A 27,622-nucleotide genomic window follows, 5' to 3' on the forward strand; every position below is an offset into this window, starting at 1 on the left:
AGCTCTCTGACTTTAGTCCCACAGCTTGTAGCTTGGTCCCTTTTACTGACCATCCCAGTTTTTCCAGGACGTAAGAATTTCAGTTCTAACACTAGAAATTTAATGTATCATATTAAACATACAATTAGCAATCATTTTAACTTTTACTTTGTCATAGAAGGTAAACTTTTCATGTCAATATCAAACTACAATAAAATATAAAAAGCTCCTTTTTTCATAAACTTTCTTGCTATGCAGTAAACAAATATGATAAAGAAGCAGATAATGATGCATAAAAGAAAAGGAAAGTAGATGGACATCGACACTATTGAGTGCTCCTCATTTTACAAATGCAAAAACTGAACAAACTAAAATAATTTGTCCAAGATTGTGCAATTAGTAGGTAGCAGAACTGAAATATGAATTTTGCTTTTTCTTCCAAACCATGATTTTTATAATGAAGCTAATTTGGGATTTAAAAATTATCGATTTGACGTTCTGTTATTTCAGTAACTCTTGTATGGGTCTCGAGATATTCAGAGAACATCTTTACGTGTGTATGTCCCTTCTGGCATTCACTCGAAACATAAAATTGAGTGTGTGCTCTGTGCTTAGATAGTGAACTAACAGAGAAGAATTAAGAACAAGTCCTGACCTCAAGGCCACTATAGAATGGGAGGTGGAAACTGACATTGTTAGCATCAATACCACACCATCAGGGTTAGACAATTCCTTAATTAAGATATAAAGGGAGGAAAAAGTAAACACATAATGGATCCTACAAGGGAAAGTGAATCATGGGAAAATTTTAAGTAGACGTAATATTTACACTGCTTTCTTTTTGTAAACGTGATTTTTGCCAAGTGGAAGCCATAAAAAGACTGTCTTTCAGAGGAGAAAGGCAGACACAAGTCATACTTGGGGAATTCGACTCATTTTCCATTAGAGAATTTGAAAAACAGGAGGTATGGGAATAAAGAATGTAAAATATGGCACTAGAAATGATGGTAGAGGAGAGGTTGTAAAGGAACTTAATTACCCGCACCTTAGACTTTAACCCGAAGAAAACAATGCAGTAAGTAACGATCTGTAAGTGAGGGAATGAGACATTAATGCTTTATAGTAATTGAATGTCTGCTTATGTCTATTGCCCTTTCTACCTACACCCCAGGAGAGCTAGGATCTTCCATGGACTGAGGATATTTCTCTAGAACTAAGAAAAGTACTTGCTATATAGTAGACGTTTTTAAAATTTACTGCATGCTACTGACTGTTCAAAAATAATGGTTGTATTAGGCCCTGATAGGCTGTATAGAGGAATCAAAGACAAGTATAAGGATGTATCCTTTAAGATACATCATAAACTATTTTCTTTCTATGGATGGAAGAGTTTGACAGGGAAACACATTCATAAATATTGAGAACATGTTTCTTTCCCCATTAGTTCTTATTATATGGATTGAAATACGCAGCTATAAATGGCAAATGTAAAAAAAAAAATGGTTATGCAAGAGTTAGTTTGTGAAGAAATACAAAAATAGGAGCAAGTAGGGCAGTGCCTGTTACTCAAAGGAGTAGAGCATCGGGCCCACATGCTGGAGGTGGCAGGTTCAAACCCAGCCCCAGCCAAAAACTACAAAAAAAAGGAGCAAGTAAACCAGTAAAATATTGCAATAGAATATGTCAAACAAGAGTAAACAAAGGCAGAATGAGGGCAGTGACAATCAATTTTATGTAGAACCAACAGAACTTAATAACCTATGACTTAAAAAAGGATTTGATAAAGTAAGAAGGTCAATATTACAATAGGGTTTTAAATCTGGGTAACTAATTCTTGGATGGATGGTAATGTTTAACTAAGAAAAAGTTATGAGTAGAAAAGAGAGTTGAGGGAAACGTTAAAATTTGGGATTCAAACTTACTGAGAACGGGATTTGTTTGGAACATGATCTGCTGATCACCTGGCAACACGTTCAGAGGAGAACAATTCTTTAATTTTAGCACTTAAGCAAATAAAAGCAATGATTTAATATAATAAAGCTGTATTCAAATTTGTCCCATCCATATATTATGAATGGCTTAGAGGCATAAGACTATTTCATTTATTATCAAATCCATTTGGGAGTATAATTGTAATCCACTATCTCTACAGCAGACACAGGGAGGGTAGAAATAGTTAAATAGTTAAATGGTTCAAGGATTCCTGAATTACATCTGGGGGGAAAAAAATGCAGGCACTCTGTCAATCCAAGTTATCACTACACATTTTATTACTTGGTAGACAAAATATAGATGTGATAGAATGTTAAATAAAGTACAATGATTTAAATCTGTAATAGAGTTTTGAGGTTGTTGAGATTCGTTTCGATTCTTGATTTTATTGACTGCACATTAGAAATTGCCAAACTAATAGAAAATACTACAGCCTGCACAAACTCGTTATTTATATGAAAATGTTAAATCTCTTCAATTCCCTTTTTTAAAATAACATTCTTTGAGGCAAAAAGTAAAAAGACTATTTCAGTGGCAAAGTATTTTTTTCAAGATTTCTATGGAACATTTAAGGAATGCTTTTCTTTTGTTTTATTTTACAGCATAAGAAAATTAGAGTCTTCTGATCATATAATTTCTCCACATTACTTTTATAAAAATTATCATAAGTATCTATTTTTCAAATACTTCTCAAAATTCCCTAAAAGTCCCTTCATAAATTTGATGTATACTTACCGACAGTGAGTCAAGTTCATTTCCCCAATCTATTTCTGTCAACTTTGTCCCTCTCAAGTTCATTTGGCAGACTATTCAGAAACAAAAGGGGACAGAATAAAGCTCCTATAGCAGATATTTGTTTCAGATATTATGATTAATCATCATAAGTATATATTTTTCAAATACTTCTCAAAAGTCTCTAAAATTCCCTAAAATTAATTTTAGGTAGGAAAGAAAATAATTGCTCTTGGTTATAACAGAAGAGAATGAAAAGGGATTTTGGAATTCATTGTCTGCAGAATATAAATAAGTGATTTCATAGAATTTTTCATTATAATGCAGTTTAAAATATTCATAACAATTTCTGGGCTATTTATGAAAAAAAAGCCTAAGAAATTCACTTCGTGTGACTTGTAGAAGTGCCCTTGAAAATCTCTTAAATCAAACCATGGAGATTTCTAAAAACAACCTGAGGATTTTGAGAATTGGCTAATATACAAGTAGCCTGGTTTGTTCAATAAAATCCAAATGCTATGATGACTTTGTGCCATGAGGCACTTAGAGTAACTGGCTAATGTTACACAGAAGGAAATAAGCTATAATATTTTGAAATAAATTACTTCCAAATATGTCCTCAAGACCAATAATACAAAATGTAATTTTACATATTGAAAAATAAGACCACAGTAGCTAACAGACCTCTCACCTAAAACAGATCTAAATAAATAGCATCCTAATTTTCATAATTTCTCTTATATATTTTTCTTGATTATAACATATAATAATGAACTATAAAGTTGCTTATAATCTTCACAGTATAACTAAGTTCCCTATAGAAAACCACTAAGAAACAAATTACAGGTTAGATGCCAACAGTAGTCTAAAAAACCAACTTCTTAGTTCAGTTAACAGCTACTCCCAATTGATACTACTACACAAAATACAAAAAATAAAAAGCTCAAATGTGAAATTTCTAATTCACGAGAAGCCAGGGGAGTTTTCATCTGAGTCTTCATTATTCTTTTTTTTTTCCTTCTTCATTATTCTTAATGAGAAAATGAAACTTGTCACTGATGAATTTTAAGACTAAAGTATCTCCCAAAGAGTTACAGATAGAACTAATTTCAAAGCACTTTGTATTCACATAGATCAGAATCTTGCTGCAGTAGTTTAGTGTTATTTTCTTAGGAATTGTAAAGTCCATATAAGAAATTAACTTATGTTTACAAAGCATCTACCATGCTTAACTCTATGGGATGTGACCTTCACAAACTCAGTGAACTGGGATAGAAAGCCTTTATGGGAAGATAAGAAAGAAAAGCAACTTAATATAAAAACTAGGCACAACATTTATAGTGTGTACAATGGATGTGATATGGAATACAACCAGATGAAAAATATCACCTTGGGAGGCTTTCAAAAAGAGGTGTAGTGTGTAAATTCTGGGGGTTAGGCGGACTGTGTGGTGAGCTCACAGGAAGATGCAAATGGAGAGAGAGTATTGAAAAATGACTACCAAAGTAAAGGCAGAAGGAGAAAGTATTTAATATATGTCAGGGATAATGCTAACTGGAAGGGCAGTGGATGCTGAGGCCAGTTAGGAAGGATGAGGTCCGTCACTGGAGACAACTGGCTAACAGGTCAACCATCGGAGCTCTTCTCTATAAATCTTGCCTGAGAGGCAACCGTAATATGAAGGTTAATTTATACCTAAAACTGTGGGTTAGACTGCCTGATACTGCCACCTACTAGTTCGTTTGACTTTAGATAAGTAGTTGAGTTTTCTTTTTTTTTTGTGGTTTTTGGCCGGGGCTGGGTTTGAACCCACCACCTCTGGCATGTGGGACTGGCGCCCTACTCCTTGAGCCACAGGCACCACCCAGTAGTTGAGTTTTCTATCCCTCAATTTTCTTATCTGTGTAATAGGAACAATAATGGTATGTAGCAATACAAGTAAAGTCCTTACAAGATCTTTTTATTCTATAATACTGGCATTCTTAAGGGGAGGAGAAATATTTTTTATCAGAAACCAAAGGTTTTCTACTGGCAGTGATGGTCAAAACAGATTAAAAAGGTAGGAAATTTTAGGTAGGGAAGAAATCAGTCATCATTTATTGCTCAGCTTTTCCCTTTGACATCCATAATCCCTTATTATTCAAACTGGAATCCTGATCTCAGGATTTTTATATACAAGTACAAAAACGTCCTTTGATTTTTCTCCACTTCGCTGTCTAAGCATTGGCATCAGTCTCCCGTCTCCAAGCTCTCTGAAACAAAGGCCAAATAAGAGATTTCAGGATGAACTTTCAGGCCTACGTCCTGCCCATGAGAGTGCTGACAGTTCACTTGACCTTAATAATTGCTGATAAAGTTTTTTATTCATATTTGGGTAAAATTAATGACTTTGAGGAACATAATAGGATATACATTAGCATTCGCTACAAATGGAAATCTTCTTTGGATTCTAATTTTATCCATGTTAAATTGGGGCTTTATTACTACATTTAACCTTTAACACATCTTTCTTTAAAGTATAGATTCAAATGTGAAATCTAGCGTTTGCATACATCGTACTACTTTGTGATGCTCACCCTTTCTAACCCATAAGGCTTTAATTTCATAAAAGGGACGTGAATACGATTAGATCTAATATTTCTATCATTGGTACACATAATTTCTTTCCATATCTTCTTTATGTTTGTAAGGGAAACTATGCCTAGTGCATATTGAATTGCTAAAAATCCCAGTGAGAAGTGGGAGATGTAGATATAAAAAGTAAATATGTCATCCATGCTTATTTCAGGTGAATATTATTTTTCCTTTATCTGAAATGAGTTTATCTTTTCAACTTGGGGATTTGGGCTGAACAAATGCATTGTCTTCTTTGAAATAAATGAAAATTATTTATGTCAAATATTCTACCTACTAGAGGGTATACTGGGAACTAAAACAATAGATGTGATGAAAAAGAAATAAGTAATGATCAGTTTCTGATCTTCTGTACTAGACTACAAAATCAGACTGAACTTAATTTTTTCTGTACTGCCTTCATTGCTCTGTTGATCAAATGTATGTCCAATAAAGACATGATCAGCCTCTATTACAGACCCTACCAATTTTGTATCATTCATCAGTCTAGTACAATGTTCTGCTTACGAGCCTTTGAAATAAGACTATGACTGATGGCTTATAATTTCTTATAAAGAGAATGTATAAATTTCTCCTTTATGCTCTGCCTTAGAAATGTTTCAGAAATGCCCGCTCTAATGTAACTTAGCCAAACCTACTCTACCACCTTGAAATTGTACCACAGCTGTAAAAGTAACTATAGTAACTGCTTAAATCCTGACTTCAGCTTGTTAATTGTCTTTTAAAGAAAAACCAGAGGACAAAAAGGGCACAATCTAACAAATGATTGCAGGGCTTTAGGAAAAGAAATGCTGAATTCCTTCGTAATTTATATTGTAATTCTTGTCCCTTTTATGAACTCCAGAAAATAATGCTATAAAGACATAGAGAAATGCCTATGTATAATATGAGTGCATTTATAGAAGCAGGTTGGAAAATGAAATTCCTATTAATAAAATACAAATAATTTAGCTGCCACAGCTGGATATCTCCTAAGTGCAGCGTATATTTCTGTAATTGCTCTAATCCTTGTGTGTTTTCTTGCTCTTCTGCAGGCAGACCAGTAATGATTGTGGTGGAATATATGGAGAATGGATCCCTTGACTCCTTCTTGCGGGTGAGGTTTTCTTTTCTGAGGGCATTTAAATAAGCTATTCTGAGTTCTATATTTAAATCATTTATCATAAATTAATTTCTGCATAATGTTATTCATGAATTTTCTGTGAAGAACAGCAATGTTTTCTCTGGGGTATATTTCCCTGATACTGTGATACATTGCAGTGTTACTAAGGGGGGAAGATGTACAGTTAATAATCTAATTGATTTTACCTATAAAATCTATTGCCATATATACACACATATATGTATCATTGATCAATGTATTTATGTATGTATATGTATGTATAGCGCACATAATGCCATCAGGAAGAGAGAAATTAAATAACATTCAATTGCCTCACACAACCATTCATTTTTCTTTATCACAATTCACTATTCAGTATGATATTTTATGCATTATCTATATGCTGAACTTCATAAATTTGCTGTATGTTTACCAACAGTGAATCAAGTTCATTTCCCAAATCTGTTTCTGTCAACTTTGTCCCTCTCAAGTTCATTTGGCAGACTATTCAGAAAACAAAAGGAGAGAGAATAAAACTCCTGTAGCAGGTATTTGTTTCAGAAGGAAACTTTTGAAAGCATTATTTCTATAGTAACTTATCCTTAAGAGTGTCGTGTATTCAAGAAACAATGTGTTTTCTATAGTGGCACAAAAGCTGAGGACGCATGAATAAGCTGTATTTCAAAACGCATGTGTAATATGTTTAAGATTTTACAAGTATTATGTGCTACGAAAGTATTCATTGGTAGTGAAAAAAAGCAAAATGTAAAAAAATAATTACTACAGTAAATATTTTTCACCCTAGCAGAGGTCACATATGTGTGTGGCGTTGTATTCTTACATACGCACACACAGACACATCTATTTCTATGTTTATAAAGAAAAAGAGAAGAGAGGGAAAGAGACATAACCATTTTTCTTGCTTACAAAATAGCTGGATTTTGCCATTTGGAATGTGTTATATTATTTTTCTTCTTTATTTGCATGTGAAAATAAAACCTTCTTTCTTCATTTCATTTTTTTGCCCCTATGTTATTCCTACAAGTCTATTTGCATCTCACCTTTCTCTCTTGATTTCATTTTCATTTATTTTTCTTGTTTCTGTGCCATCTTCTTCCGGCTGCTCTCAAATGTTAGCATTGAAGATATATTTATACTGTGACTGGACTTGATGTCCACATTCTGTACCAGAAGCTGAAATCAGCAGAATCTTGAGGTTATTACCAAGGAATACTGCTCATGCAGTGTACGCTCTCAACCAAGTGCACTCTTTAAGGCAAAATGAAATCCCAAGGTGTTTGGGGGACGTGAGTTGTTTGTACTTTTCTGCAGTCATTCTCTGAATATGTTATTTTATAGCTTATATTTATTTCATCTGTTCTAAATTACCTTGGAGTACTTTATCAGGACCACTTGCAGCACTTGAAATGCATATATACTTATATCTTTTCATTGCACTTATTCAAAACCCTATTTTTATCAGTTGTATACCAAAATGATTCATTGTCTAATGATACTTGGGATAGGTTGGTTTTCTATTTCTTTTTTTTTTTTGTATCACCTATATCCTTTAGCAGACTATAATGGCAAATAATATAGCAAGATACTCAATCTAAATTGCTTCTGAAAATTGGATCAAATGACTTCCACAAGCAAATTAGTTTAGAAATGTTAGCTTTATTCTGCTGAATCATGAATTAGTTAAAATATGTAATAAAGAAATAATAAAGAATATGAATAATAAAGAATATGAATAAAAGATTTACTTATACATATCCTACTAGCTGTTTACAAATGGTGTGCTTTTATGATTTAAATTTTTGAAACTAGAAACTAGTATTTTTTAAGCTGTTATTATGCACTATGTTTTACCAGAGCATCTAGAAAAAGCATACATGTTCAGATGATGCTGGCTGCCATTACTACTATTAGAACACTTAGCTAATTGTAACTGCCACTTATGGTCTGTGTGTCCTTGGGCATGTAACCAAGTTCTCTCTACCTCTGGTTACCCATCTATAAAATGTGGATATGAACAACTCCTACCTCACCTCATGCAATTTTTATAAAGATCAACTAAATGGATTATTGTTAAGCTTATAGAATAATGCATGGCACATTGTAAGTGGCAGAGTGAGGATTCAAACTCAATTTATGTCTGAAAAAGCCTTGTTCTCATATGTTATGAATTATTTTTATTAAATTGCTTGCTATTTTTCCTTATGAATCTACTTCTATCTCCCCAAGTGGTCCATGTCCACTCTGCACAGAGTTTCTAAAAATAATTTTATTCAAATGCAAAAAACAGTCAAATAAATGGAAAAAAATGTTCCCCTTCTTTAATATCCTAACTCTCCCTTGTCATCTTATCCTTTCTATCCAGAAATTCAAAGTGCCTTAGAAACTTTATGTCAATGGCAGACACTCAATTCCCTATGGCAAGCAGAAATAAAATATATAAATGCATATAGCCTACAAATTCCTAAAAGCAAAGTCATTTTCAAGCTATTGCTTTATAATTTGATAATCACAGCTTCTGGGAGCATAAGAAAAAGGAAGTGGCAAAATGCGCTGTGTAGTAGTGGAGCCATCATGGCTCATTAATAGCTCTCTATACTTACTGGAAGTAGAAAAGATTTCCCTTTGGTTTCCCACACTATTTGAAAAGCACTTCAGTTTGCTATTTTATTATGAAGGAGTGGTAGCACAATTAAGTACAAGATTACAATCTAGCGCCAATGTTGGTGGCTGGCTGACAGTGATATTGCACTAGATGTGTAAATTCCGTGCTTTTTGAGATCCTTGTGGACATTCTTTCAGATAGATATTGGTAGGTGGAAGGTGTGGTCAAGTGTGTTATTGTGTGTACGTGTGTGTGTGGTCACATACATGCCTGTAGAGGAACAGTATGTATACCACTAGGTCTGCATTTTTAATTTTAAACTTAAATACTTTCTGACTTAGAAATCAAACCATCATCCAGGCTGCTCAGAAGGCACAACATCACCAACGTGCCTATTATGAATTAAATGTAACCTTGACCATCATTCCTATACAGTCTTTCTGCAACTACACATATGGATTTCATAAACACCCTTTTTGGCAGTTACCTGGCAACTACTTGCCTCTAAACCTTAGGACCACCATTTTTACAACAATGTTAACTAGCAATCCAAATAAAAGTAGTTATAAAATACCTTCAAAACTTTGATATATGACATGTCAACCAAAATTTTATTCCTTTATTTTATCATATTTGTTGAATGTGAATTTGTTTATCAGATTACAGATGTGGTTATACCAAAATGTAATACCACTGGCTTCAATTAAAGATGATGTACTGTATTCACACTGCAGCCTTCTACTCACGCCTCAAATCCTTTGTCATGAGAGAAAACATATATTTGTATTTTTTTACAAAGTACAATCAAATGAGGAAACAAGAAGTGCCATCCATAAACCAAAAATCTAGGAGAAGTTAATAAAGACAAAACGCAAACAGGATTGAATTGATTAAGGAAACACTAGCTCCAAATATGCTCAAGGAAGGATGGTGGGGAGCAAGAAGAAGGAGTAGAAGCTGATGCTCCCAAGTCAAAGACAGAAACAAAGGAGGAGCAGAGAGACTGGTAGTCGGGAGGGAACGATGACTTTCCTTCAGGTCATGCTACATTTGAGATGTGTAGAGAACATCCAGTGAAAATGTCCAGACTGAAATTAGCAATATAAATCTGAATCTTGACTAAGATCTAGGAGTTGGTGGCATAAAGGCAGTTCTAAACCCAAACCATAGTATTTCCTAGGAATAACTTTGCCAGGAAGAAAAAAAGTTGAACAAGGTTGTATACGAGCTGAGAGGGAATGTGAGTAGGGTTTTCAAAGGTGGCTAAACACGAGTGGTTGAAGAGCAACAAGAAGGGATAGAAGAACATGGAGTCCCCAAACTCAAGGGAATAGAGCATTTCAGGCAGTAGCAAATAAGCCATTGTGTTAAGGGCAACAGAGAAACCCAGAAAAACAGAGACTGAAAAGCATCTTTGGGATTTAACATGTAAGAGGTCCTCAGTGAAAGGGGAGCAAGATATGGGACATTCATATTCCACAAAGTGGACCAACTTCCAACAGGTTGGTCCAGGCAGAAGCCAGATTGCAAAGGACAAAATGAGAATGACTGACTGGAAGTAGTAGGTGGAGACGATTCCTTTGGGGAAAAGTAGGTGAGATGTCAAGGCAAGAGAAAAATGAGTTGCTAGTAGACAATTTTTTTGATTGTTTTTTATTGTGTTTAAATATTCAAATATAAAATTTACTATCTTAACCATTTTTAGGATATAGTTCAGTGGTATTAAGTACATTCATATTATTGTGTGGCCATCACACCCTCGACCTCCATAACTCTTTTCATCTTGTAAAACTGGAACTCTGTACCCATTAAATAATAATTCCCCATTCCTCTCTTCCCCCAGCCACCAGGGAAAGCTTTGAAATAAGGAGGTATGAGTCCTCCAGCTTTGTACTTCTTTATCAATATTGTTTTGACTATTTAAGGTCCCTTAAAATATCATGTGAATTTTAGGGTGGACTTTTCTATTTCGGAAAAATAAGTTGTTAAAATTTTGGTAAAGATTATTTTGAATTTATAGACTTCTTTGTGTAGTATTGACATCTTTACAATGTTAAGTTTTCCAGTCCGTGAGTATGATTATCTTTTGATTTGTTTGTCTTCTTTAATTTCTTTCAGTTATGTAGTTTTCTTTCTTTCTTTCTTTCTTTTTTTTTTTTGCGATTTTTGGCTGGGGCTGGGTTTGAACCCACCACCTGCAGCATATGGGGTGCCCTACTCCTTTGAGCTGGTGCCCGACTACTTTGAGTCACAGGCACCGCCCCATGTTTGTAGTTTTTATTATACTAGTTTTTCACCTCATTGGTTACCTTTTGATGCTAGTAAAGATGTAATTGTTTCCATAATTACTGATTTAGATTGTTCATTGTTAATGTGTAGAAATACAACTTAAGTTGTTGTCGACTTTGTATCTGGCTACTTTGCTGAATTCATTTATTAGTTCTAATTTTGTGTGTGTGTTAACTCTTCAGAGTTTTCTACATATAAGATAAGTTCACCTATACGTAGAGATAAGTTTACTTTTTCCTTTCCAGTTTGGATGGCTTTTATTTCTTTGTCTTGCTTAATTGCTCTAGCCAGAATGTCCAGTACTATATTGAATAGAAATGGCAAAAGTGGAGTCTTTGCCTTTTTCCTGATCTTAGAGGAAAAGCTTTTACTCTTTCACTGCTGAAAGTGATATTCACTATACTGCATAGAGCTTTTATTGTGTTGAAGTAGTTTTTTCTTCTGTTTCTAGTTAGCTGAATGTTTGTATCACAAAAGGATATTGAATTTTGACAAATTAATTTTTTGTATCAGTTGAGATGAACATGTGGGATTTCTTTTCTATTCATTCTGCTAATGTGGGGTGTTATGTTGATCAATTTTCATATTTGAACCAACCTTGCCTTTCGTGAATAAATTCCATTTGGTCCTGGTGTAAAATCTTTTTAATATGATATTGAATCAGTTTGCTAGTATTTTGCTGAGGATTTTTGCATCAATGTTTATAAGAGATATTGGTCTATAGTTTTCTTTTGTTGCAGTGTCTTTGTCTGGCTTTAATATTAGAGTAATGCTGTGCTCACAAAATGAATCAAAGTATTCCTTTTGTTTAATGTTTTTTTGAAAAAGTTTTAGAAGGATTTTTATTACTTCTTTAAATGTTTGGTGGAGTTCACCAATGAAACCATCAAGTCCTCCACTTGTCAAGAGATTTTTGATTAGTGATTCAATCTCCTCACTACTTATAAGTCTATTCAGATTTTCTATTTCTTCATGATTTAGTATTAGTAGGTACTATGTTTCCAGGAATTTTTCCTTTTCATCTAGGTTGTTCATTTGTCCTCAGATAGTTGTTCATAGTACTCTCATAATCCATTTTATTTCTATAGAATTGGTAGTAATGCCACACTTTTATTTCTCATTTTAGTAATTTTGTTGTCTCCTTTTTTTTCCCCTTGGTCAATCTAGCTAAAAATTTCTTAATATTTATTAGTTCTTTTCAAAGAACTAACTTTTGGTTTTGTTGATTTTCTCTATTGTTCTTCCATTCTCTATTTCATCTCTGCTCTAATTTTTATATTCCTTCTACTAGCTTTAGGTGTAACTTAACTTTTTTTTTTAGATTCCTTAAGTTGTAAAGTTAGGTTGTTTATTTCATTTTTTTTTTCTTTTTTAATATAAGCACTTACAACTATAAATCTCCTCCTTAGCAATGTTTTTGCTGTATCTTCAAGTTTTGGTACATTTTATTTTCAGTAGTCTCTAGGCATTTACTAATTTTCTTTGTGATTTTTTTCTTTGATCCACTGGTTGGGAGTATATTGTTTAATTATCCACAAATCTGTGGATTTTTCAGTTTTCCTTCTGTTATTGATGTCTAACTTATCTGAGGTGGTCAGAGAAGATACTTTATTTGAGATCTATTTTTTGAAACCTGTTGAGATGGAAATTTGTGGACTAACATATGACTCATCCAAGAAAATGTCTCATATGCAACTGCAGAAAATGTGTATTCTGTTGTTGCCAGGTAAAGTGTGCACGTCTGTTTGACCTAACTGATGTATATGTTGATCAAGTTCTCTGTTTTCTTACTTATCTTGTCTCTTGTTATGCTATCCATTTTTGAAAGTGGTATTTTTAAGTCTCCAACTATTACTGTAGAACTCTTTCTCCTTTCACTTGTATCAATTTTATTGGTCTCATATATTTTATTGGTCTCTTATTAGTTATATTGATGTTCATTATTATTGTATCTTAAAATCAAGGGTATTTAAATAGAAGAAAATTTAGACAATGTGTATAATGAAGGAGAATAAGAAGAAGTATTAGGGAAAATAAATATATTTTAAAAATCTCAGAAGATGGAAATGTATGACATCAAGATAGAGTATTGACTTTGGATGACAGACCCCTCTACGTCTATGGCCATACCACCCTGAACACGCCCAATCTCATCTGACAGACCCCTCCGCATCTTCCAAGGTATGAGGGACTATGTGTTATGGATCAAGATAAGTTTATGAGGAACAAGAAGGAATTATAAGAAATGATACCTGATGCTATTGCATTACTACATGAAGTAGAAGTAGAGCTTATTTGGAATTTTGAGGACAAACCTCCATATGAGTTGAATGTTTGGAATAACTGTAGAAGTTAAAAAATAATAACTGATAATTAAAATTCTGAACCAGGAAGAACAGTTTCTACAAAAACACTCAACTCCTCAAATATAAGAGAGGGAATAATAGAGGCTATGTTTATGTATAATAAAGCAAGTACAATATTTGTCAAAAGTAACCCTGGCTGTGTCCGACATGCACCCAGGTTGGAAAATCACTAAAATGTAACCTTTTAGGCCATTATTGTGGACTTTGACTTTTCTTTGGGCAATATGGGAAGCTGTTGTAGGGTTTCAAACAGAGGCACAATATGATGATCTAAGACTATATTTTAAAAGGGTTACTCTGGTTACTATATTGAGAAGAGATAGAAGTGAAGCACAAATAGATGCAGGGAAATTAGGAGTCTTTTGCAATAATCTAGATAGGAGATGAGAATGGTTTAGACATGGATTGTTACAGAGGAGTTGAATGGGTAATTGTCAGATTCTGTATTGCATTTTGAAAATAGAGCCAATGATTTGCTGGTGAATTGGATAAAGTATGTAAAAGGAAGAGAAGATTCAAAGGCAACTTTAATGTACAAAAAGGTCAGTAATAGGGTATAACTGCTTTCCAATGTTACTGGTTTTGTTATGATATTAAAAGGTTAATAGACATAAAGACCCTAGAACAGTGTTTAGCATATAATGAGATATCATTAATATCATCTATTCTGATTATACTACATATCAGAAGATGTCACTAACAGGTTTAAATGTGTCTGTTCTGTTTTTTCCTGATCTATTTTTTCGGGTGGGTAAAAGTAATTTTAATTTTTACCATTTGAAAAAAGTATAGATATAAGTCAGGAATATGAGTATTTAAATAATACATATAAGTTCATATCAGCATTTCAAAAGAAATGTGAACCATCTGAAGAGTTTCCTTGAGCAAATGCAAAGCAAATATTAATTTAAAAAATTAAAGAGATCTTTTAAATATTTATGTAGTCAAATTATAAATCTAGTAAAGATGGCATTTTACCTTATGCTATTTATTTATTAATAATGAAAGCTGCATTTTATTACCATTCTTTTCTTGTAAATTTTGTGTGTGGTCATATTTGTGGTAACATATAAGAATGAAATTAATCTACATCATATTTATGTTATTTTTGACAGTGAAAAAAAATAAAATTACATTTACCCACCAATAACTATTTTTAAAACAAAAATGTTATAGTAGAATTACATTTTAATTATGTTTTTATCGGACAATCACATGAAATTTTATGCAGAATAATGTCATTATTTAACACACCTGCCTAAACTTAATGCTAAAAACTATTGTAAAAATAATACGACACTAAACATCCAATTTGAGAGTATTATGTGCTTAGAACCAAGCATATGGGTAGTTGAACTTTTATTTTTGGATTATGAATAGCACAACAATATCCAATAAGCTAAATTAATTTTTTTAAACCTTTAGTACTAAAATGTTGAGTGTCATTTATATTACCTGGAGTCATGAGATTATATTTGATACTTCTCCTTTTGCATATATGACTTTAATTTTTTATTGTATATAATTTATAATTATACTCATACATGAAGGTGCATTTTTGTTGAACTCATCTATAGTCAGTTACTCCTGTGCCCATGTTTGGACTACATAGGACATTTTGAATTTATAGAGCTCAATATTAAATCTGAAACTTATGGTTCCCAACCATGCTTGAAAACCAGAATCATCATCCTGGGGAGATTTTACAAAATACATGTTCAGACACAAGCAGATATATTCTGCAAAAACTTTTCTTGGTAATTCTGATACACTGTAATGATGCTTTATCAAGACGATGGCACTCTGTGACAACCTGCCCCAAATGCCAGCCAAAACAACTTTAAATATAAATGCAGCGCACAGCAGCTAATACAGATTACCTTCATACAAACCTAACCAAAAAGTTAAAAAAAAAACAAAAAAACAAGGTTCAGTAGTAAGCCTTAGAAGTGAAAGGTACATTATATTCAGATTCATTTCAAGCTCTTAAAAATGTAATTCTGAAATTCAATTGCCATGTTTCACAAATCCATATCTACTCCTTTTTAATTTTTTTAGGTATATCTTAGAAATAGCATTTTTAGTTTCTTTACAATTGAAATTTCTGATTCCACTCATGGTGGCCTCTCTATCCTATAACTAAAAATACAACTCTGCTTAGCTTAAGTTCAAAATCCATGATGACCACAAGAGAAGGAGCTTTAAAGGATTTAATAGGTATTATAATCAGGTTTTCAACTAAGGAAACCACAAGAACCAAGACAATTTTCAGTAAAAAGGAATTATTGACTCTTATTTATTCGATGGTTGTTTTAAAACAAGAATGATTTGGTCTTTTCAAACCTATAAATAACCCTAGCCATTTCTTTTTCAAATTCAAGAGCATTTTAAAAAGTCATAGCATAGCCAAGTTTTTGATTTAAAAACATATAAAAAGTGAATTTTAACTTTAAACTTAAGTTATAGAAGTAATCCTCCAAGGACCATTTTCTGCAAAGTCATTTATAAATCAATTGTTCAGAACTCAGAATGCATTTTCCCATAAATATTTCTTTTAAAGATATTGCTTAAGTCCCTAGGCAGACCCATAAAACCTCTCCACTACAGACTACAGCTAAAAGATGTAACTTCCAAAAGGGAAGAGGGCCAGGAGTTCCCTTCAGAAAGTCTGTTTCCTTCCCCTCTACGTAACTTGCTCTGGGCAACATTTTTTTAAAGACTACTTTTCTATGTCATTTACCTCTCTCTTCATATCCTCAGAAATTCAACACTTATTGTTGGAAATCCCATGTGGTAGCACATACTCCCCATCCCCTCTTGCTCCCAGGCTAGGTCTTTTTTTCACCTTTTTAATTAAGATGTAAACTGGACCCTCACACAATCCTACTCTAAGCTCCCATTTTCTCATTGGCACAGATCTTAGCTGGATATAAAGTTAGACTAATTCATGCTGCTTTATGGCTCACAAATACTATACTAATTCCTCCAGATGTTTTTGTATCTTTTACATGTATTTGTCAGCCCAAATAGAATTTTAATAATGGGATTTCAGGTAACAAAACAAAAAGATGTGGACACATGTGGACATTGTGGGTGAGGATATTTTTATTCCAAGTAACAACCACGAACCTAGAGGCTAGCTTGTCTCTGTGCTGGTGGCTCTCCATAGATGCTCATTTCTGTCTCTTACGAATCCCTCGTGTTTCTAGTTTTTGTGACATCTAGTTTTCTCAAAACAGCCTCCAGCAACATAAAAACTGGGGCACGAGAGGCTTACAATTTCTGCTGTTTGTCTACCTCAGTCTTTTGTAAACTATTTAGTAAGGTCAATTACTTGTAGATTTTATAAAGTGGTCAAGTCAAAGCTTTGGAAGTAACAATTTTACAAGGCTTCAGTTAAGCCTTCTAAATTTTGCTTTGAAGTGTCATTTCTCACAATTCACTGTTAGTGAACCAAGAAGTCTTTTGATATACATAAAGTTTGAGCTTAAACTGTCATTATCCAATAGTGTTCATTGCCCCAGGTTTATGAGGAATCTGTGAAGGGTGATTTGTGTATTTCAGGTCACCATGGCACTGCACTGTGATCTGGAACCTCTGTACATGTTTGTTGAATGAGTGATATGCAATTTGTATTAAACTGACTCAAAAATAGCAGCCTATCATTTACTGGGTGTATTGTCACTCCTGTTTAACCTTTTTAGGACACAGAAATCACTAGAATTATTATCTGTTTATATAAACAGCATTACACATTTTTTAGCAAGAAAGTTTGAGGACAGTGCTTTATACTTTGGTCCACCCATCTTTGATACTCTGTCAGGGAATTTGATTGGTGGGCTGACACCACTGATTTTCCAGTGAAGATCTACAAGGAAATATAGTGTGAATCTACAGAAGATATTTAGCTCCCTTTTCCTCACTCTGCAGCAAAAATATGAATATCTGGTAGTCATAATCCAAGAATCTTCCCCTCAAAAGCAGAAATGGCTACAAATGTAGTCAACATTTTCATACTTCTTATTCATGCATGATCTTCACAGAAAATCTATAGCAAATATAACTTTTTATGAGAAATACTTTAAGAAAATTTCTTACTACATACTAAATGAAGAACTTTAGTCCTTTAAGAGAAAAATAAATTCAATTCAGTTCAATCCAGTGAATATGTATTCTATAGCTACTGTGAGGCAGACGTGGTATTAGGCCCTGGGATTACAAAGATGAACAAAATGAGGTATGCTTATTACCCTAGATAAGATCATGTTCAAGCCAGTAGGAGAGAGGTACCATATATGTATGGTTTTCGCCGATATTGGTGTGGACAGAATGCTTTGGGAGCAATAGAGAAAGAAACTTGGTCCAAGTTAGCCTTGCCTCCAAAGTACACTTCTGACCTGATTCAAGCTACTAGTGTACCTCTCCCATAATACTCTAATAGTTTCCAGACTGATCTTTCTGCTCTCATTCTCCACAAGCAAACCAGAGTATATCACTCCCCATTTAAAATCTTCCCTAACCTATCATTATAACTTGAGTAGATTTCAAGCCCTTCCTGGGTAATGGATCCAGGACCCTTCCTGATTTTGCTTTTGCCTGGCTCTCTGGCATCCTTCTTACTCCCCCGTCACTCCACAAGCTCCAGGCTCATTGGCCTACATTTCTTAAGCACACCACCCTTATTCCTCACTTAAGCCATTTGCACTTGCTAGGAACTATTCTCTAGCTCCATGATGTCATTCTTTTTCACTTTATATATTTTATAGTTCATCATTATTTACAATTATCTTGGCAAGACACAGCAGCTCATGCCTATAATCTTAGCACTCTGGGATGCTGAGGCTGGTAGATCCTTTGAGCTTAGGAGTTTCAGATAAACCTGAGCAAGAGTGAGACGCCACCTCTACTAAAAATAGAAAAATAGTGGGTGCCTGTAGTTCCAATTACTTGGGACGGTGAGGTAGAAGAATCACTTGAGCTCAAGAGTTTAAGGTTACTGTGAGCCAAGATGATGCCACGGCACTCTAACCAGAGTGAGACTCTGTCTCAAATAAATAAATAAATAAATAATCTCATTTACTTTTCACCTACTTTATTTTCTCTTTCCCTGTCTCCAATTAAATGCTGACAAAACTGGAGCAGGCATGTTTCTGTTTTGCTTCCCTTGTTGACCACTAGCAACTAGAAGAATACATGGTCCATAGTAGATACTCAATAAAGGTCATTTCAAACAGTGAATATGGGGATTCAGCAAGGACCTCCTAGGAGAGATGAGTCATGAACATCTCAGGGGACAAAAGACTAGAATGACATTCTTGGAAAAGGGAACTGTATAAGCAATGTTGCAGGGGTGAAATGAACAGAAAACAACAGCAGAAGGATATAGACTAAAGATAAGATATAAGCAAAGGTCCGGTCTTAGACACTGCATGTTATTCTGCCATTGAAGATCAGGGAAGAGTTTTAAATGAATCACCGGGTGAGATTTCTGTTCTCATAGGACTGAATATTAAAAAAAAAAAACCTTTAATGTGGTGGTTTCATGATAACACGGCTCTCAAATCCTGCATTTGTCTTCAGCTCAGTCTAAGTACTTGAGCTCAGCCTAAGGTTAATGGCCCACTGAGAGGCTTAAAGTCTCTGTGGGAGGCTACTCACAAGGCAGTGCCTTGAAAACCATGGTGAAGAGCTTATGTGACTGCAGAAGCAATATGACATGCCAGTGACTGCTCAGATCTGGTGGATGCTGTGCTCTGGAGCTCTGCACAGCTTTCAGAAATAGCAGGCATCATTATATATAGCTTTCAGAAACCCCTTCCAATCAGCTCACCCTTCTTGTCAGTTAGAGGGTAAACTCCATGTTTCTCAGCAATCCAGTCGAGAGAGCAAAGAAAGAGAAGGATGGAGATGGATTAAATTCTAGCTACTCAGCCCCGAGATGCAGTGTGTAAATGTGCCATATTCACTCTCTTTCATTTGAAGCTGCCTCCCTGGGGTGGGGGTTGTGGGGACATACGTCATAAAAAAATTCATAGTTTCTTTTTGATTAATCTTCAGTGAAAAGCCCAAAGATATTAAATCTCAGTCCTCTCACATTTTCTCCTCCCCTCATAAACAATTCAATTCAATCTGAATTAATATTTATTGAGCTATGACACAATGCGTGGCAGCCTGGTGGATGCTGTAATAGAAATGCTACGTCAGAGGGATAAAGCCTGTGTCCTCACTTAAGAAAACGATCTGTTTTAGACAAGACAATAGAAATAACAGCAGTAGCAACCAGCGCCCTACAGTCACTATTTATTAGCCATCCACTATATTCAAGGAACCCAGTATGTAAACCCAACTTGAGGAGGCACCGTTGAGAAGAATTAGAAAAAGGAATATAGATTTTATTTGAAAAAGAGAGTTGCATTATTTATAGAGAAATAGATTTGTGCCATACCTTATGTGTGAATGAATGGGACTGTTCCTCTCAGCCAGACATAGATGAATGGATCCTCGCCCACTGGTTTATCAGGAGTGTTCTTGCTTAGTTTTGGCTTCCTGGTCTCAGAGGTCTTTCAGATAATGCTTTATTATGCCAAATTATATTTCCCAAACTAACCCAGACTGAGGTAAAATTTGGTCCAGCTCTTCTTTTTCCAGCAACTCTAATAGATAAGAATTCAGGCTCTGGAATTAGATTGCTCGGTTACAAATCCTAACTCCATCATTAAATGAGATACCTGTAAAGAGCTTAGCCTGTAACTGGTTTGTAGTGCTTAATGAATGTTAGCTATTTATTTCCTTCGAATAAGGTGGCAGAAATGAAGATATGCATTCCTCAAAGAATACAGAACTATTTTTGGAGCTTCTGTTTCATCAAGCCTACCTTTTATATGCAGTAGATGGGTGGATGAAAGAGACAGGTATATAGGTAAGTAGGTAGGTAGATGATTGATAGAGAGACGGAGAAATAGATTGCCACAGGATGGATTCCTCAGGGCACAGCATATAAAATGGATATTTACATGCAGAAATTTTATTGGGGGAGCTCTTGAGAACAATCCCTTATTCTCATAGCTTCTGGAGTTTGGGGTGCTGATAGCTCTTACTTCAATCTTTAGAAAAACCCTTGGCTGGAGAGAGAGCTGCCTCACGCAAGGCCAGCACCCCTCTACAGGGGCAATCTGAACCCAGTGATTGATTGCTGTGGGAGCAGAAGGGCTCAGTCCTTTCCCCTCAGTTTTGACCAATTCCAAAGGATGATTCCAGATCCAGGGCAGCCCATGGAATGGATGAGGCCTTTGTAGAGAATGCACTGCACTTTAAATTTTTTTTCCTGCAGTTTTACCAGCCACAGTTTTGTAGGCTTATTATTAAAATAGCTTTGACTTCATGGACCCCTGAAAACGTCTTGGCCAAGTGAATTAGAAATACTTGGGTGGTGCCTGTGGCTCAAAGGAGTAGGGCACCGGCCCCATATGCTAGAGGTGGTGGGTTCAAACCTAGCCATGGCCAAAAACTGCAAAAAATAAATAAATAAAATAATAATAATAAAATAAAGAAATTACTATATTGTTTAGTCCCATGACAGAACATGGAGAAAGTAGTTTAGATTCTCTTCATAAACCAAATTCTCATTTTTTAAATGATAGCACTGTTATTAGAATCCTGATTGCCATGTTATTAAAATGAAGATTAATTAATTCAAGTCTTCAAATTTTGATGACAAAAATATTCAAAACGATTAATTAAAAATAACTTGCATAATAGCCAAAAAGTAGAAGTAACCCAAATACCCATCAACTGATGAAGATAAACAAAAGGAATAAAAACTTTCTATTCAGTCATAGAAAGACTAAGATACTGATTCATATTACAATGTGGATGAACCTTGAAAACATTACAGTAAGTGAAAGAATACAATCACAGAAGATCTTATATTTTATGGTTCTATAATGCTTAAGGGATACACAGAATAGGAAAATCTATGGAGCTAGAAAATAGGTTTGTGATTGCCTAGGATGGTGGTGGGAGGTGGATATAGGGGGAGTAGCGAGTGACTGCTTAGTCAGTATGGGGTTCTTCTGGGAGGGATGAAAAGTTCTGAGATTGATTTTGATAATGGTTGTAAAGTTCTGTGAATACCCTAAGAACAACTGAATTATATACTTTAAAGAGATAAATTTATAATGTCAACTGTATCTCCATAAAGCTGTTAAAAAGTAATTTTGGTTCTTTCCGTCACTTTCAGAATAGATAGAAAATGAAGTAACTAATTCTTAGTTACTAAATAACTAGTCTTAAATAACTAATTCTGTTTATATATCTAGGAGCTTATGTTGACAATAGATTTTTTCAGGAAAATGAGAGAATTTTCTGAGTCATTAAAATTACTAAAACTATACTCAATAATAATGATAAAGATTTGTTAAATAATAACTTAACTAAAATAACTCAGAAGCTGTATATTATTTGTGGGATCCTCCCTACAACTTTGACTTAAATGATTCTATTTCCATTGTACATATAAGGAAACTGAGGCACTCTTTAGTTTTCAGGGGGATCCATTAACACTTCCTACGACTTAGAAATTCTTCTTGACAAGTACTATGACACAAGGAAATTTTATTTTTTATAGGTAAAAGAACAACCTTTTAAAATTTAGTGTAATTCATTATAGAACAAAAAAAAAATACGTTTTCAATTTGACTCAAAGGTTTTGAGATTCCTAATAGAGGAGAGAGGTAGGTGAGTACATGATGGAAGATGTGGACTTCATCTAATAGTGCACTGTCTGAGAAGATGGATTAGAAACATAAAGAGCTAATAACACCAAAGATTTTCTTTGCTAGGTTATCTTTTATACATTAATTATACAAAAGAGCCTATGTAAATGGATACCCTTGCTCTAAGAATATTTATTTTAAGAGAGTGTTCTTTTCCATCTTCTTCACTTAAGTTAGGAGATATTATCACAGAGTTACGCGGGAGAAAAGTTAATATAGTAGGAGGAAGTTTATTTCATTCATAGTATAAGCTTATTCATTTATCTGAACAATGAATCATCATTGTGTAGGAGACTATGTCACTAAGATAGATACAGTGAGATCATCCCTGTGATTAAGTTACACTATGGTTTGAATATAAGATATGTATTCATGAAAACTGCTTTAACATGGAAAAATTTTAAGATACTTTTATTTGTTCTTCCACTATATAGCATAAGGCAATATAGCCGTATAGTTTCTTAAAGGTATTTTTAATGTCTTTCATAAATAAATTTTGCCTGATGTGTAAAAACATCTTAAGAATTTTTTATGCTTTTCTATAACTCTCTGAAAGACAACACTAGCTAAATAACTAAGTAGAACAATATGCATTATTTTCAAACTGAAGAACTTTCATTTTCCTTTTTTCTAATTTCAGGGGCACTGTTTGTACTGGTTTCATGGGTACATACATTTTGCACAGGTGACAATTAAATTATTTTTACTCTTTTTTAAAAAAAGGTATTTTAAAATCAAAGTGGAGGGAACAGAATGGGATTTACGACTATACATCAGTATTCTGCCTTGCTCGTTATTCATATTATTTAACTTAATCATCTCTAACAAGAAGCTAAAATAGTCCCATTTTCGGTCAATTGCCAAGAGCTTCTTTTGTATTTTCCCTATATAAGGAAAACATGGAAAAATCGAGTTATTTTCTGTTTGCTTGTTTGTTTGTTTGTTTTTTCTCTTGTAGCTTCTTGAAACTTTTGTTGGTGCCATCGTGTTTTCTTTTTCCTGAGCGACCAGGCCTAACTACCATTTTTCATAGCGTCCCTAGGTCCCACACAAATTTCATCCAGTCCTAAGTTTTGCTGCTCTTCCCACCTGTACGGCTGGCTTAAAGATCACAACTATGAAAAGTATAATAGGATCTATTTTCTTGGTAGACCCTTAGTAGACCCTTTCTGTTACTTTATTTGACTTTAGTTCCTTCCTATTACTTAAAGCTTTTTGTTTTATTTTGTTTTATTTTTAATTAAATCATAGCTGTGTACATTAATGCAGTCATGGGGTAAAATGTACTGTTTTATATACAATTTGAAATATTTTCTTTTTTATTTAATTTATTTATTTTTATTAAATCATAGCTGTGTACATTAGTATGATCATGGGGCACCATACACTTGGTTCATAGATCATTTGACACATTTTCAACACACTAGTTAACATAGCTTTTGTAGCATTTTCTTAGTTATTTTGCTAAGACCTTTACATTCCACATTTACTAGGATTCACATATACCCTTGTAAGATGCACCGCAGGTGTAATCCCATTAATCCCCCTCCCTCCACCTCCCTCCTCCCCTCCCTCCCCTCCCTTTCCCCCTTCTCCCTATTCTTAGGTTGTAACTGGGTTATAGCTTTCATGTGAAGGTCCTACATTAGTTTCATAATAAGGGTGAGTACATTGGGTACTTTTTCTTCCATTCTTGAGACACTTTACTAAGAAGAATATTCTACTTAAAGCTTTTGACATCACTTTTTCCGGGAGTTAATTTGGATGGCTCCCTTCTGTCCTTTGTTGGATTCTCCTTCTTCGTTTCCAACTAGATGTTCCCTTTCCTTTGTATGTCAAACAAATTCTTACATTTCTTTATGAACATAGTAAATGGTCATCAAACTTGATGCTTGCCTTCATTGGGCCAATCCTACAATAAATTTAAGGGTCTTATTAAATACATACATACACACACTGCATTACAATAAATCAAATTCAGTAACTGTGATTCTCTTACAGAAACACGATGGCCACTTCACAGTCATCCAGTTGGTCGGGATGCTCCGAGGCATTGCATCAGGCATGAAGTATCTTTCTGATATGGGTTACGTTCATCGGGACCTTGCTGCTCGGAATATATTGGTTAATAGCAACTTAGTATGTAAAGTTTCTGATTTTGGTCTCTCTCGAGTACTGGAAGATGATCCAGAAGCTGCTTATACAACAACTGTAAGTGATATGCCATCTGCCATTATAATTTATTTATTTTTATTATTTTTAATGTTATCAGAGTAATTCTGTTTTCATTTTCCCAATTTTCTGCTCTCATTTATCATTTTGCTAATTTAATATCATTATTTGAGAGATATTTGCTTTATCTGAGTACCTAGCTAAACAAATTTAAAACTTATATTTGTATTTTTTTCTTACATATACTAGGACTTTAATATCACATTTGAGATGCATCTCATGACTGCTCTCACAACAAATTTGTCTTTGCCTGGGGTATTTTTGATGCTTCAGTAATTATCTCCTTCATATAGAATTCGATAGGCAAATAGTATAATCAACCAATAACTTGGTGATAGTGAAAAACCAGTGATTATAAATGACATTTTTTTCAAATGTTTAAGTAATCATATCTTAAAATGAATAATATAGGTATCTCTGGAGATATGTAAGTATACTCTTTCCATTTTTCTAAATGATACCTGAGTAAAATGTGAACAGAAATAAAAGTTTAAAACTTTAGAACAAACTATCATCTATAAATTACATGATCTCAACTCATCCCACGAATAGTTTTAATATTTCTGAATGTCCTAAACCAATTCATTTCTCAATCTGTCTGATTATTGTTTTGAGGAATTTGATCCCAACGTCTCTATGGTTTTATCTTAAAGCTGTTAAGTTATAAAATTATGTTCTGTCATTTTTTTTAAACAAACTATCACCACTGTCTCATTTGATAGTCGGCTTCAATGAAAAACTAGTGAGTAAAACTATTCAAGATATTTTTATTCTGTTCCTATTCTAACCATACACATTATTTTAAAAGATGTAACTCTGTAATTTAGTTTCTTTTAATTTCATTTTCTATGAGATTTTTTTGAAAACTTGCTGTATTCAGTTACTCCCAAATACAGCAAATTAATATTATAAGGAATATTTTATGCCATTATTCTATTTTCTTTGTAGAAATTCTCTATATTAATTAATCAATGATTTTTTAATTATTCAATAAAGAAATATAGTTCTAAGAAAAAATTAATTTCTCACTGTCCAATACATAAAGTAATAGTATCTATTGATTTTTTAATTTGAACAAGAAAATTTCAAAAACTAAGTCTGTCGATTCTGAAAATAATTTCTTCATTTTAGAAAAAGTAGCATTTTAATTTCATTTTTAATTGAAAAATAACTTTTTTTCAAGGTCCTTTTTTTTCTCTTTCATTTTTACAAATTTATAACTTAAGCTTTGGTGCTATGGAACGATAAATGTAAAGTTTTTCTATTAAGCACATTATTTCCAACTGTATAGAATAGTGCTTAAAATTATATATACACTATAAATTCTAATATTTATAAAAATTACAGCAAATACAATCTATTAGAAGATTAAATAAAAAAGGAAATAGCTACTACATTGTTTGGCAGTAATCCTATATAGATACATTTGAAATCTCTTATTAAATAATATTTTAACTGCTTTCTAAAATGGGAAACTAGCAAGCAAATTTAAGATACTAATAAAATTGGTAGGTAACTTAAAATATTATTTATATATGACGTGTTTGTCATATCAAATTTAATATCCAGACTCTAGGCATTTTCTTTCTTTTGTGGTTATAGAGACCAGGAGGCCTATTTTTAATTTACATTGGACTACAGAATTAAACAGTAAATTAAATAACCAGAATATTAACACTCCAAAAAGTGCCTTTTAAAAGCTATTGATTATGCTTGATTAAGAAACAAGTCTGTGAATTTAAGAAGTACCAATGAAATGGCAAATAACGTAATCAAGTTAGTTTTATTTTTTTTAAGTCTCAGAACTACCTTATTGCTCAGAGGATTGACTGTGTCATAAACATGGACATTTGGTGCTTAAAATAGCAAAGCTCTTTGCTTCAGTGACTTTATGCTTTGAGAGGGTAGACAAACGAATGCTTCCATGCAATTCAATGCATTAAGCATTATCATAGAGATCAGTAGAAGGCTTCACAAAAAAGGCAAAATGTGAGCCAGGTCTTAGAAGATTTCATTATACAGACATTTGGAGGAAAGGTAGTCCAGATAGAGGAAGGAGAAAAAGAAGAGAGCTGACAGTGCAGGGAAGAGAACGGGTACGTTGATGGGAGTGTGGGACCAAGAGCAGGGGAGGGCCAAGTTTCTTAAGAATAATTTTGAAGGTACCTGAGTGGCTCTCCAAGCAATTTAAAGGGTTTTTATTATAGCAGCTAAAGATATATTGATTTATTTAAGTGGGAAATAACAAAAATAGATGCATATCTTAGAAGATATTATTGACAGCCTTGCGATAGTGGAAGAAAGGACTGAAGGACAGGAGGACTTGGTAGAGCAGGGAGGCCAGTTAGCCATTATTGCTGCAGATTGGAAAGGACACGTGAGTTTAACTAGGGCAGCGACGGTTGGCATAAAGGGGAGGGAAGAGAATTGAAAATCATTGTGAGCATACAATTTATAAGATTTGACAACTAATTAACTGCAAATTGTAAGGAAGAAGAAGGATTTAAAGATGACACTAATATTTCTAGATTAAACAACTGGTTGATGGAGATACTATCAATCAAGAAAGAGAATCCTGTTAGAGATGGCCTGGCTAATGGCACTAGATTATAAAGCAAAATTACAGGCAAAGGTCACAGATAGTCTGTCTCCAAGTCATCAAAATAATGCTGAATGAGCATGGCATGCTGTCAACACTTCATAGAAAACTTTTAGAGCTTTATCTGAATGTGCTGAGCCCCCGAATACTCTTTGTATTTCCTGTTAAAAGGCATGAGATGGAAACTTTACTGCCCGGTGAAACTATACCTCCACTCAAGCATACTCTGGATAATAAAATACAGGGAAATAATGATCATTTATATGAAAATGATCTTTGTTTTATAAAAGTATCTATATG

At 33.8% G+C, this 27,622-nt stretch overlaps 1 protein-coding gene across 3 annotated transcripts in view; it reads left to right on the top strand.

Moving 5' to 3' along the window:
- The window catches only part of EPHA6 (EPH receptor A6), a 921,042-nt gene that overhangs the window by 762,494 nt on the left and 130,926 nt on the right, over positions 1-27,622 (top strand). For all 3 annotated transcript variants that reach the window (XM_053565807.1, XM_053565808.1, XM_053565809.1), the window contains 2 exons: positions 6,372-6,433; positions 24,493-24,702. In XM_053565807.1, the coding sequence (XP_053421782.1) occupies positions 6,372-6,433; positions 24,493-24,702 (272 nt within the window). The remainder of the gene's footprint in view (positions 1-6,371; positions 6,434-24,492; positions 24,703-27,622) is intronic.

The sequence above is a fragment of the Nycticebus coucang genome, chromosome 16 (genome assembly GCF_027406575.1).
Source record: "Nycticebus coucang isolate mNycCou1 chromosome 16, mNycCou1.pri, whole genome shotgun sequence".
In the NCBI taxonomy this organism is placed as follows: Eukaryota; Metazoa; Chordata; class Mammalia; order Primates; family Lorisidae; genus Nycticebus; species Nycticebus coucang.